This window comes from Narcine bancroftii, chromosome 6 (genome assembly GCF_036971445.1).
Source record: "Narcine bancroftii isolate sNarBan1 chromosome 6, sNarBan1.hap1, whole genome shotgun sequence".
Taxonomy (NCBI): Eukaryota; Metazoa; Chordata; class Chondrichthyes; order Torpediniformes; family Narcinidae; genus Narcine; species Narcine bancroftii.
Window position 1 is genome coordinate 180,562,772 of NC_091474.1, and position 23,597 is coordinate 180,586,368.

Consider the following 23,597-nt stretch of genomic DNA (forward strand, 5'->3'; position numbering starts at 1 on the left):
CTTTTATTCTGTGAGGGACCAGAGAAAGAAGAAGACGGTTCAGGTAATTTCTTTTACCATGTAATTTTGAAAGTATTAATGTATTTATAGTTCATTGTCTCTTTATTAATTGTTTTAAGTATAGTTTACTGTCTTAAGAGTTCAAACCAACTGAAAATTTCAATGATACTTTAGAAAAGACTTTTCATTAACGAGTCAAGATAAACGATGTCTGCATGTTTGTCAAGTGATTATAAAAAATAGTTTTAAGTTAAAGAAACCTGGATTATTGACTTGTTAGTCAAAAAAATAAACTAATTAAGTAAAAGAAAATCTGGATTATTGACTCATTAGTTAATAAAATAGACTATTTATAGTCAAAGAAACAGACTAGTGACTTGTTAGTCAATAGAAGATGGATCTTCAAGCAAGACTCACATACCACTTTAAGTATTCCCTATGCAATTTGTGCTCTGTGATTAGTAAAGGATTGCTTAAGGTGGTATGTGAGTAGGTGAGTAGGAAGGGAAGGCTGAGAATCACTGCTCGAAACCCTATTATTACTGCAATATTCTGCCTGAGAAAAATTGTCATTATTTGCATGGCCCATTTCCTTTCAAGTTATGAAACCATGCACATAAAGAATCAATTAGGTATAACTAAAACAGTAGTTTTCAAACATTTCTTTCCACCCACATTACCCACGTTAAGCAAATCGTTGCTAATCTCAGAGCACCGATGGCATAGGGAATACTTAAAGTGGTTTGAGAACCACTGATTTAGTCAAATGAACTGGACTTATTAGTCAATGGAAAATTGGAAATTTCATTTGGTAGAGAAGACTGGATAGTTTGGGCTCTGTTTAGAGCAGATCAATAAGAAGACATCTCAACAACCAAGTCCATTAAGAAGCAAAAAAGCCTTCTGTGTATTTATTACAGATGAGAACACAGTTTGGCACATTGGATCCATTTGTCCTATGAAGACTTGTTTAGATTTTGGAGAGATTGTTGTGCATGTTTGATCTGTGATTTCAATGAATGGCACAATGAAGAAAACAGCAACTGCAGCTGCTAAAGAGCTATGTGTCAAGAAGATGAAGAAAACAGAACTTATAGATGAATTGCAAAGTCAGCAATTAGGTACAAAGGGAAACAAAGAGGCTCTTCAAGCAAGACTGAGGGAAAAATATAGATAAGGCAAAGAATGCAGCTGTTAGGGATACACATCCCACAAAATTACTGCAAAAACCATTAATAGAATTTGAGATAGAATTTGTAATAGTGGCTGAAGCTATATTGCACAATGGTGGTGTGGAGGATGAACAATTCAAAATGGTTAGAGATTGAAGTAATACATGACATGCAGAATCTAATAGGACCTAGCAATAGTGTGTCAAATACTACTGGCAGAAGGAGCTCTAGAGCAGACTCCAAAGTTTCAAGTACTGAATCTATGTGTTTAAAAATTCAAGCAGATAAAGCACCTCTTAAAGTGGAACATGAAATGTTTTAGTTTGAATTGGATTTAGAATATAAGGAAGAGCTACAACAGATGTAGTGACCGAGAGTAGAGAAGTAGCTAAGAATGGAGGAAATGAAGCTAAAAATGCAAAAGAAACAGGTGGAATTGGACAAAATAATTGCTCTTATTGAGGCTGGACCACAGGCACTAAAAAGCTCAGTGGTATTTGGTGCTCAAAGTAAATTATTGAAAGCATTAGGTTTTGAGGAAGAACTTCAGAAAAAAAAGAAAATATTAATTACCAAAGCTGAGCAATTGATAGAACTACAAGAAGCGCTTGGTCAAGGACTAAGCAGATTAAGACTTGGTACTGAGCCAGTGCTACAGCCACAATACATCTTTGGACCTGGACCAGGCAGGTTAAGGCATGGGCCTGAGCCACCATTGTCTGTGCCAGATGTGTAAGATCCCGAATTAATCAGGTTGATTCAAAGAGCCAGAGATCAAACCCAAATGATGGCCACAATGGACAAAGATGGGGGCCAAATGCCATCTTTTGCAGACTCATACCAGGCACTCCTGGCAAGTATTATAAATCCAGATGGACAAAGTAATGTGTGCCTAGCCAAGACAAGTCAAGAGGAATTAGCTGCATAGTTAATTCAGTGACAGACCCTTCCTCTTCTCTTTTCAAGATAAAGATTCCACATTTTGATGGTGACCCACTTCAATTCCAAGCATTTATGAAAAGCTTTGAATGCAGTACTGAAATTAAGAGTCAAAGCTTAGAGGATTGTCTATATTATTTGCAGTAGTTCATGAGTGGATGACCACAAAATCTTGTAAAGAGTTGCCAGCATATGGCTCTGAATGAAGGATTCAAACAAGCTAAGTGATTACTAGAGAAGCATTTTGGTGACAAGTAGAGAATTTCTAGAGTTTATATAAAAAGACTGTTTCACGAACATTAATAATACCAGAGGACACGAATCATTTACAAGCTTATGCCCTCTTTGACAGAGGGTGTTGCAAAGTCATGACCAAGATTTGGCATCTTTGAGAGCTTGAAATACCTCAGAATATGGTAAACAATGTAGATCAATTACCCAACTGGACGAGACCTATAGAGAAGACAAGTTGTTGAATATCAAAGAAGATACTATGTGACAGCTACTTTTAAGGATTTGGTGGAGTTCATTGAAGGACAAGTGCATGTTGTCACAGATCCAGTGTATGGAATTAAATGTACACAAAAAGCGAGTAAAGAAGTTGAGAAGTCCAAATCATATCCTCAACCAAAATTGAAGTAAAGTACATTTATCATCTCTTTCTAACAGTGTTGGATAAAGAAATTAATGTTTGTCTGTTGAGAAGGAGTTTTTGTCATGTAATAATAAGCATGATTTGGGAAAGTGTGCTCAGATGGAAAAGACACATAATGAAAAAAATTGCTTTTTTGAAGGAAAATAGAGTATGTTTTAGCTGTCCATGTAAAGGACACATCAGCAAAACCTGCAAAAAGTGACTCAGCTGTGACATATGCAATCAAAGGCATCTTAAGATACTACGTCTTCAAAGAAAAGAAGAATACTGAAAAGGATCAAATGTTGATGAAAGCAGAAGAAAACAGTACTTAAGCTTTAGTATTGACAAGTGTTCTTACTGGGACCAGTGCAGATAACTGCAAACTCTCAACTGTGCAATTAAGGCCAAGGATGGGAATGCAATGATACGTCCACATGCATTTCTTGACCTAGGCAGCACTGCATCTTTTTGCACTGCGGGGATTATGAATAAGCTTAAACTTCAAGGAAAAAAGACAAATATTCTATTGAAAACCATGGGACAAAAAAGAGCTGTTTAAACTAATGTGGTTTCAGGGTTAGAGGTTGCTGGAATACAGCGATGATCTTTGTGACCTTCCACATATTTACATTTAGAAGTCTATGCCTGTGCATAGAGGAAGCATCCCACATCAAAATTATATGGATCAGTGGTCACATTTGAGGAAGGTTTATATACTGGAAAATAGTTCTGAGAGAGAGATGCTAAGTGGTTTAAATGCACTAAAGGGTCTGGAACCAATAGAAGTAATACTGAGTGTGAGAGATGGACCATACGTTATTAGAACTATGCTTGAATGGACAATTAATGGGCCATTAGAAAGAAATAATGATGTTGCTCAGAAACAGTCAACAAGTATCAATAGATAAGTTGTGAAACTTAATGAAACATTGAAACAACCATTCAAGTCAGACATTTCTGAACACCTTGATAGCAATCACAAATCTCCAAATACATCGTCGAACATGATTACTGAAGAAATTACGGCATGTTTTAAAATGAGCAAACACTGAAAATTGTGCTGATGGTATAAAGGAGTATTTCACTGACTATTTGGTACAACTACCTTCAGAGTACAAAATGTTGAGAAAGGACTTGGAAATATTGGATAATCCAGAAAACAGTGACCAAAAGGGTTTTAACTTTGCACTTGGAAATAACACTGAATCTCATGATTCTTCAGTTTTGAAAGTAATCAAGAGATAAGATCAGAGAGCAGTTGACAAGAATGGAGAATTAATTGTAAATAGAATTTCAAGTGTAAGAAAAGAATAACTGCTAAAGAAATGAATGCAGTTATTGAAGAAAAGGATGAAACCTTATTAAGATGCATACAGTTGAAAAATGAGATTCAGTTTTTGAAAAAGAAAACTGACTATGGAAAACAACCAAAGTACATTCTTGAAGACCCAATTAATAAAAGCAGAGAATCTAATAAAAAATTCAAGATAAATCATCAGAAAATGACACTGAATTGAAAGTTGTAAAATTGGATCCAGAATTACAATAGAAGCCAGAGTGGCTGTTAATAAATTTGAGGAACCAATGTTATTTAAGTTCTACCTTTCCTATAACCAAATGCAGAAGAAAAAGAAAAAGAGAAGACCCATCTTGTGCCCTAAAGAAAGTAAAAACCTTGGAAACTAAAAATAGCTTTATGAGCACACCAATTACCAAAGTCTGTCTTTTACAAGAGAGCTTTAATGATTGATTTTCACATTCTTTTGAATATTTACCCATTGTATCACTATATTTGATTTTTTTTGTGTGGTAATTATTATTTTTAGATATATAATTAGGGGCTGGTTTTGTAAAGGTTAAAATAACTTGAAATGACTTGCAAATATATATTTTTGCAAGATATTAGCAACTAACATATTGTTTATGAATTCTTGGAGTGTATCTATGGTTTAAAAAAAACTTAAGCCAAGGTCTTTTTCTGTATGTTTAATATAAGCAAGGTTTTAGTTTGAATTTTTTCTTTTGTTCTGTTAGGGACCAGAGTAAGAAAAAAAATCAGATAATTTCTTTGACCATGTAATTTTGAAAGTATTAACATATTAATAGTTTATTGTCCATCTATTGATTGTTTTAAGTATAGTTTACTGTCTTAAGTGTTCAAATAAACAGTGAAAAACTCAATACTACTTTGAAATGGATTTTTCATTAACGAGTCAAAACAAATGATGTCTGCATGTTGCTCAAGAAATTATAGAGGAAAACAATCGCAATAGTTGTCTTCAGAATGTGGTCACTACATTCAGACAAAGCTTACAACCCATCAGACATCAGGCTCATTAGATGTCAAACCCCAATATCTGGCCTACAAATTCAACTAACAAGCCTGGAGATCACGATAGTATTGTTGTTATAAGTCCAACCAGACAGATATGACTCATAAGCCAGTTATTTGAGAGTTGTTCCCTTTGGTTGTATATTGTCCTATTGTTCAGTTCAAGTTAAAATTTATTGTCACATGTACCAAGATATGTTTTTTTCAAGCAGAACAGCTAAATAGCTCAGATCTCATGCAGCACACATAGATCAGCTGGACACAATACAAAACTGCAGAGTTTCAAAGAGAGATCAGATGTTGTGGAGCAAAGCCAACATAGTTTTATTATTGCGAGGGTCATTCAAAATCTGATAATGTCAGGAAATAAATTGTCCTTTAATTTGGTTATGCATGATCTCATCATTAATCTTCCTCCCTCCATTTGGGGGGAGGGGAGGGGGTGGTTGAAGAGAGTATTGCCACAGTGGTATGAGTCTTTTAAAATGATAGCTGTTATCCAAGGGAGTAGGAAGTTTATCTGGAGTCAAATGAGGAATATGGAGTACATGAGATGACCTGAGCCGAGTTCACAATCCACTGTAGTTTCAAAATCACACTTTGATGTATCCTAACATCTTTCAATGGTCCACCTGTAGAATTACTTAATGGATGCAAGTGATATGCTAAATAACCTCAGGCTTCTGAAGAAGTAGAAGCACTGGTGTGCTTTCTTGGCAATAGTGTCAACATGGGTGGAATATTTCAGGTCAATGGAAAGACTTACATCCAGGAACATAAAGCTGCCTACTATCTCCACCCCATTATCATTGATATGGACCAGGGAGTGAACTCTGCTTCCTCTATGATATTGAGGAAGAAATTTTCCTGTCACAAAGCCATTAGCCCTTCTATCTTCTTTCAACATTCCAAACTGTCATTGTTACAGATCTTGCCAATGTAATCTGTGAATATATACATAGAGTTGGAGCAGTATTTGACCACACAATCATGAATGTACAGGGAATGTAATGAGGGGCTGAGTACACATAGAGGGGGTGCTGTTACCAATCCTCGCTAATTGCAGCATGCAAGTTAGAAAATTATAGATCCAAATGCAGAGTGGGATGCTGAAGCCAAGGTCATGGAGTTTGAGGGTGAGTTTGTTTGGTACTATTGTGTTGAAGATCATGCTGTAGTCAATGAATAACATAAAATGGGAAAGATGTGATCACACTGATAGGGTTGAATTATTGGCTGCTCAATAGTCAGAGAGGATTTGAGGAGCAAATCCGTACAAAGATAGCAGAACAATATAAGAAACAGAAAGTTGTGACAGTAGGAGATTTTAACTTTCCACATATTGACTGGGACTCCCACACTGTAAAAGGGCTGCATGGCTTGGAGTTTGCCAAATGTGTTCAGGAAAGGTTTCTAAATCAATATATAGAGGTACCAACAAAAGTGTATGGAATGTTTGATCTCCTATTAGGGAACCAGAAAGGTTAGGTGCCAGAGATATGTGTAGAAGAACATTTTGGGTCCAGTGACCATAATGTCATGAGTTTCAAGTTAATTATGGATAGGGATAGGTTTGATCCTCAAGTTGAGATTCTAAATTGGAGAAAGACCATTTTTGTGGAAATAAGAAAGGATCAAGGAAGAGTGGATTGGGATAAACTGTTTTCTGGCAAAGATGTGCTCAGTAAGTGGAAGGTGAAATTTTGAAAATGCAGAGTTTACATGTTCCTGTCAGGATGAAAGGCAAAGTTAACAAATATAGGGAACCTTGGTTTTCAAGGGACATTAGCGATCCGGTTAAGAAGAGAGAGATGTACAGAAGTTATAGGCAACAATGAGTAAATGAGGAACTAGAAGAGTATAGAAAATATAAGAAAATATTTAAGAAATAAATCAGGAAGGCAAAAAGAAGACATGAAGTTGCTCTGGCAGATATTATGAAGGTAAACCCAAAGGGTTTCTACAAGTATGTTAAAATTGACAAAATTGGTCCCCTAGAAGATCAGAATGGTCGTCTATGTGTGGAGCCTCATGAGATGGGGCGATCTTAAACAGTTTTTTTTTGCAACAGTATTTACTCAGGAAACTGGCAGAGTGTATAAGGAAGAAAGGGAAAGAAGCAGTAGTGCATAAAATATATCAAGATTAAGGAGGAGCAGATGATTGCTGTCTTACAGCAAATAAAGACGGATAAATCCCCTGTGCCTGACATGATATTCCCTTTGACATTAAGGGAGATGAGTGTAGAAATTAAGGGGCTGAGGCAGAAATATTTAAAATGTCCTTAGCCACAGGTGAGGTGCCGCAGGATTGGAGGGTAGCTCATTTTGTTCTGTTGTTTAAAAAAGGCTCCAAAAGTAAACCAAGAAATTACACAGCATTGAGCCTTACATCAGTAGTAGTTAAATTAATGGAGGGTGTTCTGAGAGATCAGATATACATGTATTTGGATAGCCAAAGGCTGATTAAGGATAGTCAGCATGGACTTGTGTGTGGTAGATCATGCTTAACAAATCTTATAAAAGGAGCTTACCAAAAATGTAGATGGAGGAAAGGCTGTGGATGTTGTCCACATGGACTTTAGTAAGACCTTTGACAAGATCCCACATGGGAGGTTAGTTCAGAAGGTTTGGACACTAGGTATCCACGGAGAAGTTGTAAACTGTATTTGAAATTGGCTGAATGGTAGAAGACAGAGAGTGGTAGTGGATGATTGCTTCTCAGACTGGAGGTCTGTGACTAGTAGTGTGCCTCAGGGACCAGTGCTTGGACCATTGTTGTTTGTTGTCTATATCAATGATCTGGATGATAATGTGTAAAATTAGATCAGCAAGTTTGCTGATTACACTAAGACTGGAGGTTTTGAGGACAGTGAGGAAGGCTTTCAAAGCTTGTAGATGGATCTGGACAAACTGGAAAAATAAGCCAAAAAATGGCAGATAGAATTTAATGCAGACAAGTGTGAGGTGTTGCATTTTGGAAGGTCAAAACAAGGCAGGACATACACAGTAAATGGTAGGGCACTGAGGGGTGGGGAGGAATAAAGGGATCTTAAAATACAATTACATAATTCGCTGAAAGTGGTGTCATAGGTAGACAGGGTTGTGAAGAAAGCTTTTAGGGTGAAAAGGGAAAGGTTTAGGAGAAAATTAGAGGAACTTCTTCACTCAGAGAGTGGTGGGTGTGTGGAACGAGCTGCCATCTGACATGGTAATTGCAGGCTCAATCTTAAGTTTTAAGAATAAATTGGATAGATATATGGATGGATGAGGTCTGGAGGGTTATGGAATGAGTGCAGGTCAGTGGGACGAGCAGAATGATTTTTCAGCACAGACTAGAAGGGCTAAATGGCTTGTTTTCTGTGCTGTAATGTTCCATGGTTCTATGTCCTTCTTGTCCGTGCATTCCAAGGCAGAGTGTAGGGACAAGGAGATGGCAGCTACTGTGAACCTGAATGGGTCAAGGTTATCAACAGAAAGATTTGAGAGGATAGACAGAGCTGATTTAAGATTCACTGACAAAACCATACATGTAGTTAGATGCTGTTATATTCTATTTCTACATGCCATGCATTCAAGCTCAATTGACCATTTTAATTAAGCTGTGAGATATGAGGTATGCAATAAGAGGTCCCTCAAGACTTGTACCACCAGGTTTAGGAACAGATGCTACCCCCCCACCATCAGACTCCTCAACAACAAACTCAATCATGAACTCGTTTAAGGTCTCTTACTTGAGCATTTTAATTATGCTTTTTTTATAATCTCTTTGCATTGTACAGTCAGTTTGTTTACATTTATTATGTTTACAGTTCTTTAATTGTTTACATGGATATATTGTGTACAGTTTTTTTCACTATCAATACATGCTCATTCTGCAGAAAAAAGGAATCTCAGGGTTATATATGATGTTATGTATGTACTCTGACTTGTCCCAGGAATTAACTGGGTCAGGGACCAGTGGAAAAAGAAAACTGTCAGCACACCAGAGTCAAATGATATTATTTCACGCTGGGAATTAACCACCTCAACCCCTACTCATATCCCTGGCGTCAGCTGATGCCAGCGTGGTGATAAAACCAGTGGAAAAGGGACAGCAGAAAATCACCTGTTTCCAGTTGAAGGTAGAACACTCCAATCCCTGGGGATGAATTAAGTCCCGGTTAAGGGTGGCCCAGTGGAAACAACACAAATGGCTTTCTATTCTGGGACACTGCACAGACAATTAACTGGGATGCCAGTGGAAAAGGGGCTTATGATTCATTCCTGTTGAGGAAGCTTAATTAATTTGAGAAACTTCACTTGCTGGACTTATTACGTTATGATGTTACAAAGGAACAGATTGCTTTGGAATGAATGATTAGTTTTAATTAAATAAGTGAGGAAGAATTTAAAGAATTTTATAAGAGAAAGAGTCAAATAAGACTCACCATGCTGTTTTGCATAACCCAAAATTTGATCGCTCTTGTCTGAGGAAACAGGATCTCTTTAATGTGGTTCATTCTGTGGACATCTATTTTTTGCATTCCTTTTAGGAAGAGAAAGTCTGGTTTCTAGAGTGGGAGAGAACAGCCAGAGCATAGCTTGATATTCCATAGAACTCTGAGCTGTAGTGATCTACAAGGCTGAGTTCTATTGCCAAAGGAAATTGCAGAAGAAATTCCCAGATTCCACCAACACCATCCAAATTAGTCTGTTTTACCTTTTCTTTACAATCACCTTAACATCAAATAGTTTTGAGCATGTGGAAAGTTCATTAAAATGTATTTGAGGTTCAAATTCCTGCCTTTCCATAGTTTTGTGCCCATGCTGTAAGAATCAAATATAAATCCTCCTTACCTTCCTGTAACCCAGGTTCCCAGCTGGGAACACTGAAGTACACACTTCGCATTGAATCTTTCTATCTTATCCACCTGCATTTGTGAATGCATAACCAAATTTTATTATTATTATTATTATTTTTTTTTTATAATGCTCGTTGATTTGCAAATATGAGACCCCATCTGCGCATGTGCAGTCATTTAATCTGTTTGACTTGCAGCATGGGCGCCATTTTGAGCGCCAACAAAAGGTCGAAAAAAGTCAGTAAATCGTGTTTAAGATGATCCGACTAATGTAGGGATGCCAAGCGCGAACACCAGGAAGACCATCCCTCAAAGGAGGTAAGCATAAAGCAATCCAGGGAAGCCAGTGGGAGGCTCATGGGCCCTGAGGTGGGGGAGGAGCGCAGCGAAAAGGCCTCGAGCTCACAGAGCTCCAACAGCACAACCGAAGCACCAAAGAACCAGCTGGCCTGGCAGGGAGCAGTCAACCTGCTGAGAAGCAGCAATGCCAACCTACCTCCATTGGGGGTGGGATCAGGCGATAGTGGCCTATCCTCGTGGAGGGTGGGGCAAAAGTCTGGCTGCACTGACCTAGCTTAGCTGAAGTTGGGGTCCGACATGTCTGGCAGTGATATAGAAATGCCACCTCAGGAGGCGAGCTCAGTGAGGGAATGTCTCTTCAGTTCTAGTGGCAGGGAAGAGGAGGTGCCTTCACTTAGTAAGACAAGGCCTGGCCACTCTACAACCCACTCGTCAGGCATAGTTAATCAGCCCCCTCGATGGGCGAGGATGACCACCAGCTGCGCAAAAAGCCTGAAAAAAGGCAACGTAAGTATCTCTGATCCACAGGCACCCACTTGATCGGAGTCCAAAACAAAAGCCTGCTGGAGCGCAGAGCCCACGACCAATGAGGAAATCAGATCTCGCTGAGACTGGACAAGTTGAAAGGCATGATATCAGCAACCGTGAGTAAACCACAAGTGCCTTCTGAGCAGGGAGAAGAATCTTATTTTCAATATAAATGGGACGAGGTAGAGCCCAAGGGGCCTGACGTGGAAATCGAATCCCCTAACCTCCAATACACTACTCCCATTGGTCGGGATGAGAGAAAAGTTCCATCAATCGCAGCAAAATTTGCAGTACCGAGGGGCATTGGGCAACCCCTCGATGAAGAAATCACGAGGTCAATATCATATCTGGTATCTGATGTCTTGAGAAAGATGGTGCTAGAGGACTCGTTTAAAAAAAATACCCCCACCCAGTCAATTGCCCTCAGCTGGATGTACCGCAATTTGGGGCAATTTGAACATCCCCATAAGAGCCAAGGACATGAACCTACCAAGATTACAGGGCTCTCTGGTTAAAGGTATCATTGTGTTTGCCCAGACACCGTTGTCAGATATAACAGAGACACAACAAGATGTGCTGGGGTTGCTCTCCCTTGCCAATTACGAATTTAATGCCTTCCGGAAGGAGCTGATAAAACCTGATCTAAATGTTTGCTATGCTCATTTATACAAACCCACTAATCCTGTCACTAAATTTGTCTTTGGTGATGATCTGAGTAAACAGGTGAAGGACCTGAATGAGCAGCAGAAGGCAGAGGCTGGAGTGGTTAGAGGTTCGAGAGTACAGGCAAGAGTAACTGCTATGTTTCATCCCTTTCGCAGGTACACGGGGGGCTTTAAGAGATGATATCCCTCTCAGGCGGCACCACCATGCAGGCATTTTTTAGGGCAAAGCCCTCTGTGGAGACAGCAACAACAGAATTTTTCCACCCAAACCTCTTCGCAGAGGTCGAGCCAGATTACACAGCCATGCCGGCCAAGCATGTTGAAAAAAATTGAGCACCACCTATGGACAGCAGAGTACATTTTCTAATTATGATGATAAGATTGTGGGCGGTCGATTAACAATGTTCTTTAGCCAATGGTATAATATTACTACTGATGCTAATGTACGGCATACAGTATCTGGGTATCAAATCAAGTTTGACCCACAGAAATTCCCTTCAGTTAGAAGTAAAGGCTTATACAATTATATACTCAGCACCTAGCTCATGGAAGCTACATATAAAGAGGTTATGGCTTTAGAACGCAAAAAAAAATGTAATAGAAAGCTGCTGCTGTGAAGAGAATGAGTTCATATCAAACATATTCTTGAGACCTAAGAGAAATGGGGAACGAGAGTGATCTTAGATTTATCTGACCTTAATGAGTATATCTTATACCAACATTTTAAAATTGACACGATTCACTCTGTTATACCTTTATTACATAAGGGCTATTTTATGGGATCCGTCAATTTACAAGATGCTTATTATTCAGTATCTATTCACCCACTCTCGAGAAAGTACCCGAAGTTTATTTGGAAGGACAAATTGTGGCCATATAAGGCACTACCTAATGGACTTAGTTCTGCACCCAGAATATTTACCAAATTGCTGAAACTGGTTTTCTCCCAGCTCAGTAAAGAGGGACATATGGTGATGGGTTACTTGGATGACACCATCGTGATTAGCAGGTCCATGGCGAAACACAGAGAGCAGTGAACGCCATTACAGCACTGCTGCAGGAACTGGGATTTATTATACACCCAGAAAAATCAGTCCTCAGCCCAACCAGAAAAAGTAAATTCCTCGGGTTTCTCTTAATAACGGAATCTATGAGAATAACTCTGCCAGAAGATAAAAAGGTGAAAGTTTTTCAGGCTTGTAGAGCTTTGATTGCAGAATCATATCCCTCTATATGTAAAGTAGCAAAAGTAATTGGAAAATTGGTGGAACTTTCCCAGCCGTTCGGTGCAGTTCGTTAAAATATAGATTCCGGGAAAGAGATAAAGTACAAGCCTTAAAGGTCACCAGGGGTCATTTTGATAGACCTATGTGCTTATCACAAGAGGCTAGAGCAGAACTTGCGTGGTGGACGACAAATGTATCAGAGGATTACCGTATGCCATGATAGAGATTAGAAAGTTTGATATGAAAATCCAATCAGATACTAGTGGTAAAGATGGGCCACCATAGACTTAACTACCTCTGTCGGTAGCAGATGGACTATTCAAGAGATTAGACTGGCATCAGCATCTGGTATTAACTTCCCAGAAATATTGGCAGCTCAGTTGGCACTGAAATCATTCTGTTCAGAGAAAAGGGGTATACATGTGTTGATGAGGTTAGACAACACCTCAGCAGTAGCATACCTGAATAAAATGGGAGGCTTGATGTCCTCATCACATAACTGGCTTGCAATACAGACATGGAGTTGGTATATTAAAAGGAATATCTGGATTACAGCCGTGTATTTGCCAGGGTGACTGAACTACCAGGTGGATTTGATGTTTAGAAAGTTCAATGATAGAACTGAATGGATGTTGGGGGAAAGAGTTTTAATCTGATAGTACAAAATTTTGAGTTGCCAGAGATCGATCTTTTTGCATCCCATTTAAATGCCAGAGTACCGAGATATGTATCCTGGTTGCCAGACCCCCAGGCAGAAGCCATAGACACCTTTACGATTGATTGGGAAAAATTGAATTTCTATGCTTTCCCCCCCCCACTTCTCATTAGTAGCTTAAGTTCAGGAGGATGGGGCCACTGGACTCTTCGTGGTGCCAAATTGGCCTTCCCAGTCCTGGTTACCAATGCTGAATTAGATGCTGCTCGAATGGCCTTTACTGTTGAGAAGGAGCAAGGAACTGCCAGTTCAGCCAATATCTCTCCTTTCCCCATCTTCTCACTCATTTCGATCACTTATGTTGCAGGATTGACATTAAAAGTTTGGCGTAAAAGGATTGTAGCTGAAAATGGTGGACATTATTTGTGCTTCATGGAGAAAGCCAGCTCGAAAGGAATATGCCACTTATGTTAATAAATGGCAACTGTTTTGTTTTAATGAGCATTACAATGTTAATTATGTTTTGGTTTCAGGTGTTTTGCATTTCCTCACTGATTAGTTTTATGTTCACGTAGCCAGTTATAGTGCTATCAATACGGCCAAGAGTGCTTTGGCAGCCTTCCTGACTCTACGTGACACCAAACACTGTCAGGAATCATCCCCGATTTCAAGATTCATGAGGGGAATATTTCACTTACATCTGCCTATGTCATGTTATCACGCCATCTGGTAATGTTAAAGTTGTGTTGGATTTGTTGCGACATTTGTTGCCAGCGTACACTTTGGATTTGCATGATTTATCATGGAAATTGGTCATGCTTGTGGAACAAAGTTTAAATTGTACGCTTATCAAGAGGATGAAAGATTATGTGTGGTGCGGTACCTGAGACAATATATTAAATGTACTCGCGATATCAAAGGGGAAGAGAGATTCTTGCTTGTATGTTACAGGAAACCGCATCAGTGTGCATTCTCTCAGATCTTGGCCAGATGGCTAAAGAGGACCATGAGGTTGGCCAGAATGGATACCACTCAGTTTAGGGGTCACTCAACCAGAGAAGCAGCTAGATCTACTGCTAGTAGAGCGGAAGTCCCCATTTGGGATCTCATCCATCAGGCAGGATGGTCAAATGAAAGAACATGTAACAGGTTTTACAATAAACCTCTGAGGATGGAGGAGAAAATTTCACTGCAGCAATTTTACAGGCTGCCGATTGAATCGTGCCTCTTACTGGAGGTCCATTGGGGCTATGAAGAAAAGAGACCACTGAGCTTTGAAATCTCAGATTAGCGAACCAATGAGCATTGCAGAAAATAATGGAGCCCTCCCATAATTACTTAGAACGCTGATAAGGTAGTTTCTAGTGTTGCATGTATGCCTCACAATTAAATGCTCTTTTGACAGAATTATTCCAGTTGTCGTCCTTTTCGAGATTCAAAGATTGGCTGCACATGCGCAGATGGGATCTCATATTATCTCACCACTCCCATTACTCAAATAATAATCATTAAACTTCAAACTGGCAAGTTCTCGTTTAATGCTCCATTATTTCTTCTTGAAAATGTAGACTTGCAAAAAGGCTATTATTTATTATCTTTTCCTATGTGCCCTCTTGAAATGAATGCCTTGCCACTTCAGAGGATAGCTATGAGACAACCTCAAAAGCATTGGGTTTTCCAACACAAGGATGACAGATTTCCTTTTTATGAAGGATATTTAAAAATAATCTGCTGGCAATCATGACTAATGCTATATTTTGGATTTCAAGTCCTTTAACTGCTGAACTAGATAAAAGCAATAATCCTGTAGTCCATAAAGCCAAATGATACATCTGTACAGCAAAGGAAGAGTCTATTTCCCATTCATGTCTGCAATTATTCTTTAAAACACGTTTCTAATCAGTCTTAATTACAAATCTTACCTTGTATGACAGCAATATTTTTCTATTCAACTATTTAATCAATTCACTCTTTGAAATTACTAATCTAACTTTTATTCACCTTTTGAAGTACTTCATGGCTGATCATTAATAACTTGCTGTATATTTTACCCCACTTATGGTTACCTATGGTTCTTTAGACAATTTGTGTCCTCTAATTACTGTCCTTCTTGCCACAGTTTCTCTTTACTTCTCTTAACAAAATTAATCTTGATGAATGCCCTCAATATATCTTATTTTGGAGTGAAGTACAAAAGTATTAGCTAGCCCATATCTCACTTTCCCCTGGCAGTCATCTTTACAAGACAGTGGGGGTACGGTGGGGGGGGGGGGGGTGTGGGGAAACAATTTTCATAAGTAGCTGAGTTCATGTAAGATATCCTGAGAAGAACAAATGAATCCATAAGATGGCATAAGCTTTCTATTGCTGTAATCACCTAAGGGTCTAGTTAACAGCTGTCTACTAAAGTGATCAATGCTGATGCAATTTCTATTTTGCCTTTCATCATTTTGTACCTGTAAGAAGCTTCAGCAGAATTATTAAGATTTGTTATAAGACCAGGAATTGTTAAATTAAAATAAGATTATACTAACATTCAAAATCAATTTCTCATTAAAAGCATTCCTCCAAACTGAGAACTTAAAAAAAACTTGTTAAATTAATTCATTGGAATTCTCAAAATCTATCAACTCTCACGTTACAAATATTTAAATAGCTTATATCATTTTCACAAATCAAAACATTTTAAACCGCTGTCTATATAACCATTTACTGTGTTTTCCTCTTCTACTGCAGACTGACACAAAATACATTAAGTGACCATCATCTGGAGTTATTCCAGACCAGAGACTACATATAATGATTATTTTCCAAGCAACATCTTATAAAATAAGTAACTTTTAGTAAACAAGTTAATCAGTAAATTAACCTTCTGACCTAGAAAGTATAGAAAATGAGCTGGTTGTTGATAATATTTAATTTACATTGGAACTTCACAAGAACAATTTAACAAGCATGTATCATTCTGCCATTCATCAAACTGCAAACCCAGCCATATGCTTGAAACAAAGCACGATCTTGGTATGAGAATTTTTATATAAATCACTGCCAGCTTCTTCCTTATATGGGTGAGGTAATTTCAAATGAGCAACAGAAAAGATCTAGAATCAATTTTCTGCTCTGCCTATTATTTTGGGGAAAATAATGAATATTGAAATTAAGGACAAAAGAAATCAACAAAAATAACCATTCTGAGAAGAGTTTTCAGTTCCTATTTAGAAAATATGTGCACTTTCCAGAATGACCCTGCAAGTAAAGTTACAGATCTCTTTGCCAAGAATCTTTCAAATGCCACAGAGATTCTTGTGTTGCTTCAAGTCGACATCAAATTTGAACACTTGATTTCTATACTTCAGTACAAACATCTGCTGTCTACACCTGGTAGCTGCTAATTTCAGAGTGTGTAACCAAGAGTGAATCATAAAGGCATATGAGGTATTATTATTCTTTAAGAAAAACAGAAATTTGCAGTTGCATTTAAATACCTCTTTTTTTAAAAAAAAAATCCCATCCAGGATGAGCATTCTTTGATAGAGCAGCTTGAATTGGCAAAAAAAACCGCAATATTTTTATTTCTCATAGTTGCTATTTTTGGTATCTGCTGTTACAAGTTTTTGATTTTAAGGATTTTAAGCAACAATGTTTGTACATTTGGCAAACTAATTGTAGCTAAGAGAATGAATTAATGAATCTTGTGCAACTATTTAACGAGACAGTTGTTTAAAAACATGTTAAGGACAACCACTTTAATTTATAAAAGCACTGTAGACATCCAAAAAACACAACACCAAAAAATATCCAAGTATCTTGAAAAGTTTTATAATTGAAATGAAGAAATTATAGCATTCTAATTGTAAGGAGAATGATCTACCCAGGCAAGAGGAGAATAGATGATTTATGATTTATTTTTCTTTCCTATCCCATCTTTCTAATTTTCTCAAACACTAATCATTAACACTGTACATTGTTAATTCATATTATAGGATGGAAGGCAGGAGAGGTCAGGGTGTGTATCCAATTTAAACAATCTCCACTCACAACATTCCAAACATTTTGCCAGTGCCTCACCCAAACCTTTAACTTAAGATTAGTCATGAGCCCTCAGTAAATGTCCCATCCAACTAAGTTTTTTATCATCTTGTAAGGCTATTTCATCAGTCGAGGACAATTCATCACATCTTTTTGTACATATTATGGTATTCCACCAAAGTCTAGATCGGTTGCAGACCTGGACTAACACGAATAGTGCGGCAAACATTAAATATTTAGTTTGGTGTTCCATTGTCAGATGGAATATAAATATACTTATAAAGTTAAAATGCTTAGTGGTACTTACCTCTTCGCCCGAGAGATAGTAAGCAGAAAGGAGCCCTCCAACAAATCGAATATTCACTTCAAAAACCGAAACTTCTGCATGCTAAAAAAAGGTAGAAAATTGCTGTTAAGACTGAATAAAATGGAACTTTTCTGTTACATTAACTGTAAAAACACAAAAATGCTGGAGAAGTTCAGCAGATCAAACAGTGTCCTTTATGTAGCAAAGGTAAAGATACATAACTGATGTTTCGGGCTTGAGCCCTTCATAAAAGAATGAGAAAATGCCTTCTCGCATACATACGAAGGAGTAGTGGGGGCATGGGAAAGGGGGATGGAAAAGGCAGGAGATGATAGGTGGAGAAAGGAGGGAGGGGACAGGTGGGTGGAAGAACTGTAAAAACAGGAAAGGGAAGGGGAAGAGAAAAGACAAACTGGTTTAATGGGAAGTAGTAAAGTCAATGTTAATGCCATCTGGCTAGAGAGTGCCCAGACGGAAAATAAGGTGTTGTTCCTCCAATCTGCAAGTGGTCAGGGCGGGATAGTACACAAGGCCATGGGCAGACATGTGAGTGTGGGAATGTGACGGAATTGAAATGGTTGGCCACTGGGAGGTCGCTGTGGTTGCAAACGGAGAGGAGGTGCTGAGCAATGTGATCTCCCATTCTGCAACCAGTCTCTCCAATGTAGAGGATGCCACAAAGGGAGCACCGTGTAGTGATATGTTTTCTCCTTGTACATTATACCCTACCTGTGTGCTGTAGTATGTATGAGGCTGACCCAACCACTAGTTACTCATCTCCTATGTCTCCTCCCCTTATGACCTGGCCATAAAGTTTGACCTCCCTCTCCCCTTCCAGCATTCCTGTACCTGGATCCAGGCTGGCCAAAGTTTTGTGTTTATTAAAGCCTATCATTCCCCTGCTTTCAACTTCGTGGTTATTGATAGAGCCTATCACACCGGATGCAGTGAATGAGTCCTCTGAGTGTTGCTTCACTTGAAAGGGCTCTTTGTGGCCCCGGACATTGGTGAAGAAGGAGGTGCGGGCATAGGGGAAGGTGCCATGGGTGGGATGGGTGGAGAAGGATGAGTGCACAAAGTAATAATGAAGGGAGCAGCCCCTGCAGAAGGCAAAGAAGGGAGGAGAAGGAAAGCTGCTCGCCTTTTCTTTCCCCTCCCCCTTTCCTCCCTTTACAATTCTTCCACCCTCCCAGCCATTCCTCCTCCCCCTCAATGCTGCTCTCCCCTCCCTCCTTTCTCCATCTATCATCTCCTGCCTTTGGCACCACCTTTGCACCCCCACCCCCCACCCCGCTGGCATTTATCATACTTTAATGAAGGGTTCAAGCCAAGAACATCAGTTATGTATCTTTGGTACATAAAGGACACTATTTGACCTGCTGAGCTTCTCCAGCATTTTGTGTTTTTACTTCAATCACTGTATCTACAGATTTTTGTGATTTAATTCTGTTACATTAACTGTTCACTTGCTCGACAACATTCTGAACCTGCCTTTCTATTAAAGTTGATTTGATTGTTCATGACTGACCAGATTATATTCTTTCAACTGCAAAATAAAATCTTAAGTTACCAGACCAAAAATTGCATATTTACCAACTGAAACTGAAATAAATACTGTAGAATGTAAACTCAATCGAAACTATGACTGGTCAAAGCACGAGTGCAGTCAGCCTGTGGAGCCCCAGAAATGGGATTCAATATAGGAGCATAAACTCAGTTAGAAGTGGTAATGTTTATTCCTGTTCTTCCTTTTTTCTTTAATAAAGCTACAGGAGTTCCATCTATTTATATTAAATTAAAGCTTGAGCAGTAATTGAATGATTCTTAATGAATACCAAAAAAAGAAAAATTTAATCTGGCTTTGTCATTGAACGATTCCAATTCTTGATGTACAACTGGATTACATTTTATATTTCTGAGGCAATTCTGAAATGGAAAGAATCAAAAACATATTGGGGTGGAACTTTCTCCTCAGTCACATATATTAAATATACTCATTGAAGCACATGCACAACACACACTTCTGATATTCTGAAATGGACTACACAGCACATTTAAAATAAAATAAAATCTCTCTGGTTTCTGCTCGGCCACTCCCTGTTCTCTCTCCCCCTATCTTTCTGTCTCCTTTCCTCCAGCTTTCCACCCCCTTCTCTCTCCATTCTTCGCTATGTTTGATCTTCCCTCCCCTATCTACTCTTGGCCCCAACCCCCAACACTTTATTCAGGCAACTGCCTCGATTTTGCTCATATTTTGATGAAGGCCTCAGGTCCAGAATATTGGTTATGTATCTTTGTTGTATAAAGTGTACAGTTTCACCTGCTGAGTTTCTCCATCATTATGTTTTTACTTCAATCACGGTTTCTGCAGACTTACATATTTTACTCCTACACTGCACATTTCGTTTCAACTTGTCAAAGAAATCACCAATGCCACTTCTACTTTGAGCAACTCCTTAACTGAAAGTAAAGTTTTAGGTACTCTTCATAACTCTTTTAGTATATGTTGCTTTTGCCACCTGCCACATATCAGTAAATTTTCAAAATTCTCCACAATTTTAAAACAAGTTGCACATCTCTAAAATAGGCATTTAATCTTCTTCCATTATTGTCAAGGCTAGATGATCAGAAATAACTTTGTAATAATTTTCACCAGTATTTATATTGGGAGTGAAGACGATTGAAGGAATCAGTAACAGATTGCATATAGGCTGGAGACTGGATTATAAGGATCCATCATTTTGAAGGCCAGTGAGCTCTCACTTTGATGGAAATAGTATAGCCTTGAGGAAGATAATTTCAAACTAAATGATACACATTCATACATGTAAGAACATATTTATTGATGCAGATCAATAAATGCCTTTTCATGTTTCTTTAGCTTCAGTCAAACCTTTTTGTCATTCTCTGAGGCATCTGATTTGGCATTGTCATATTTGCAGAATCAACCACACAAGTACTCGAGTCTCAGTAAAGGATCCAGGCATGAAAAGTTGATGGAACATTTCCATGCATGGCTACTGCCTGACCGTCTGAGTTCAAAAAGCACAAAAAATAAAGATTAAATCACAATTATAAAATGGAAAATATAATGCACAGCAGATCTTCCTGGATTAAATGAAATTGCAGCTTTAAGTTGTTTAATTTTACTTTTGCTCTTTCTACAGGTTTTCATTCCATGCACCATTCCCAGGCTGCCAATGGAACCTTGATGTCTTAATTGATAGGATGCTGGTGGAGAAGTTGCATCTTCAAGCTTCTGAGAGTCCACACATTGAAGGACCTTATTTGGAGCCAGCACATCAAGGTTACATTGAAGAAGTCACCCCAATACAATGCACTCCACAGCCTGGTTAGGAATGCAGAAGACTACAGAAAGTGGTGTAGAATCCTGAAGTCCAGAACTACGAGGCTCAAGACCATTATTTTTCCAACAGCTGTTGGGGGATCCTTTCTTTCTGTCAGAAAAACTTTTTTTTTTGTGCATACTGAAAGAATGAACGTTAATTTATTTGCATTTTTTATATTTATCATCTTTTTTCTATCTTGGCTTTTGTAGTAATTTAATTTATTCCTGTGCATTTGGTATATCTTTTGAACTTGTTTGGCAGCAGAAAATATGAATTTCAGGTACATGTACATTGAACTTGTGTGGATGAAAATAAACTCATTAATGTATATTAGATGTCTTCTTTGGCTTGGCTTCGCGGACGAAGATTTATGGAGGGGGTAAAAAGTCCACGTCAGCTGCAGGCTCATTTGTGGCTGACAAGTCCGATGCAGGACAGGCAGACACGATTGCAGCGGTTGCAAGGGAAAATTGGTTGGTTGGGGTTGGGTGTTGGGTTTTTCCTCCTTTGCCTTTTGTCAGTGAGGTGGGCTCTGCGGTCTTCTTCAAAGGAGGTTGCTGCCCGCCAAACTGTGAGGCGCCAAGATGCATGGTTTGAGGCGTTATCAGCCCACTGGCGGTGGTCAATGTGGCAGGCACCAAGAGATTTCTTTAGGCAGTCCTTGTACCTTTTCTTTGGTGCACCTCTGTCACGGTGGCCAGTGGAGAGCTCGCCATATAACACGACCTTGGGAAGGCGATGGTCCTCCATTCTGGAGACGTGACCCATCCAGCGCAGCTGGATCTTCAGCAGCGTGGACTCGATGCTGTCGACCTCTGCCATCTCGAGTACTTCGACGTTAGGGGTGTAAGCGCTCCAATGGATGTTGAGGATGGAGTGGAGACAACGCTGGTGGAAGCGTTCTAGGAGCCGTAGGTGGTGCCGGTAGAGGACTCATGATTCGGAGCCGAACAGGAGTGTGGGTATGACAACGGCTCTGAATACGCTTATCTTTGTGAGGTTTTTCAGTTGGTTGTTTTTCCAGACTCTTTTGTGTAGTCTTCCAAAGGCGCTATTTGCCTTGGCGAGTCTGTTGTCTAGCTCATTGTCGATCCTTGCATCTGATGAAATGGTGCAGCCGAGATAGGTAAACTGGTTGACCGTTTTGAGTTTTGTGTGCCCGATGGAGATGTGGGGGGGCTGGTAGTCATGGTGGGGAGCTGGCTGATGGAGGACCTCAGTTTTCTTCAGGCTGACTTCCAGGCCAAACATTTTGGCAGTTTCCGCAAAGCAGGACGTCAAGCGCTGAAGAGCTGGCTCTGAATGGGCAACTAAAGCGGCATCATCTGCAAAGAGTAGTTCACGGACAAGTTTCTCTTGTGTCTTGGTGTGAGCTTGCAGGCGCCTCAGATTGAAGAGACTGCCATCCGTGCGGTACCGGATGTAAACAGCGTCTTCATTGTTGGGGTCTTTCATGGCTTGGTTCAGCATCATACTGAAGAAGATTGAAAAGAGGGTTGGTGCGAGAACACAGCCTTGCTTCACGCCATTGTTAATGGAGAAGGGTTCAGAGAGCTCATTTCTGTATCTGACCCGACCTTGTTGGTTTTCGTGCAGTTGGATAATCATGTTGAGGAACTTTGGGGGACATCCGATGCGCTCTAGTATTTGCCAAAGCCCTTTCCTGCTCACGGTGTCGAAGGCTTTGGTGAGGTCAACAAAGGTGATGTAGAGTCCTTTGTTTTGTTCTCTGCACTTTTCTTGGAGCTGTCTGAGGGCAAAGACCATGTCAGTGGTTCCTCTGTTTGCGCGAAAGCCGCACTGTGATTCTGGGAGAATATTCTCGGCGACACTAGGTATTATTCTATTTAGTAGAATCCTAGCGAAGATTTTGCCTGCAATGGAGAGCAACGTGATTCCCCTGTAGTTTGAGCAGTCTGATTTCTCGCCTTTGTTTTTGTACAGGGTGATGATGGTGGCATCACGAAGATCCTGAGGCAGTTTACCTTGGTCCCAACAAAGCTTGAAAAACTCATGCAGTTTGGCATGCAGAGTTTTGCCGCCAGCCTTCCAGACTTCTGGGGGGATTCCATCCATACCTGCTGCTTTGCCACTTTTCAGTTGTTCGATTGCCTTATATGTCTCATCCAGGGTGGGAACCTCATCCAGCTCTAGCCTTAGGGGCTGTTGAGGGAGCTGGAGCAGGGCGCTGTTTACATCCGGTACCGCACGGATGGCAGTCTCTTCAATCTGAGGCGCCTGCAAGCTCAATATTATACCTTGTAGTGGGGAATGAAGCTGTTTGGCTGACTGAGGTATCAAAAGGTGAACACTTTTCAAGCAATGACCACAACTTCATTGGCTTTAAAATAGTTATGAAAAAGGATAACACTAGTCCTTTCTTTGTATAATATTCATAAATGATTTGGACAAGGTTAATTTTGGCAAGAAAGTAAGTTTGCTGATGGCATGACATGTGCCACAGTAGACAGTGAAGAAGACTGCTAGCATTAACAATTGTATCATGACCAGATGGGGTCAAAGATAAACTGAACCAGGGCAGGATTTACTCTGTTAACGGCAGTGCCCAAAAGAGCGTTAAGGAGTAGTGGGACCTATAGATGCTGAAAATATA

General features: G+C 39.4%; 1 protein-coding gene and 1 long non-coding RNA gene across 5 annotated transcripts in view; one reads left to right on the forward strand and one right to left on the reverse strand.

Moving 5' to 3' along the window:
• Window positions 1–23,597, reverse strand: part of man1a1 (mannosidase, alpha, class 1A, member 1) — a 541,635-nt gene that overhangs the window by 238,316 nt on the left and 279,722 nt on the right. For 3 of the 4 annotated variants that reach the window (XM_069886857.1, XM_069886854.1, XM_069886855.1), the window contains exon 4: window positions 17,634–17,714. The exons of the other annotated variant lie outside the window; for it this stretch is intronic. In XM_069886857.1, coding sequence (XP_069742958.1) covers window positions 17,634–17,714 — 81 coding nt within the window. The remainder of the gene's footprint in view (window positions 1–17,633; window positions 17,715–23,597) is intronic. 4 annotated transcript variants of the gene reach the window in all.
• Window positions 16–14,815, forward strand: LOC138736809 (uncharacterized). The gene is made up of 4 exons (XR_011340598.1): window positions 16–43; window positions 10,121–10,241; window positions 10,752–10,867; window positions 14,703–14,815. It is a non-coding gene; the product is annotated as an uncharacterized lncRNA (long non-coding RNA).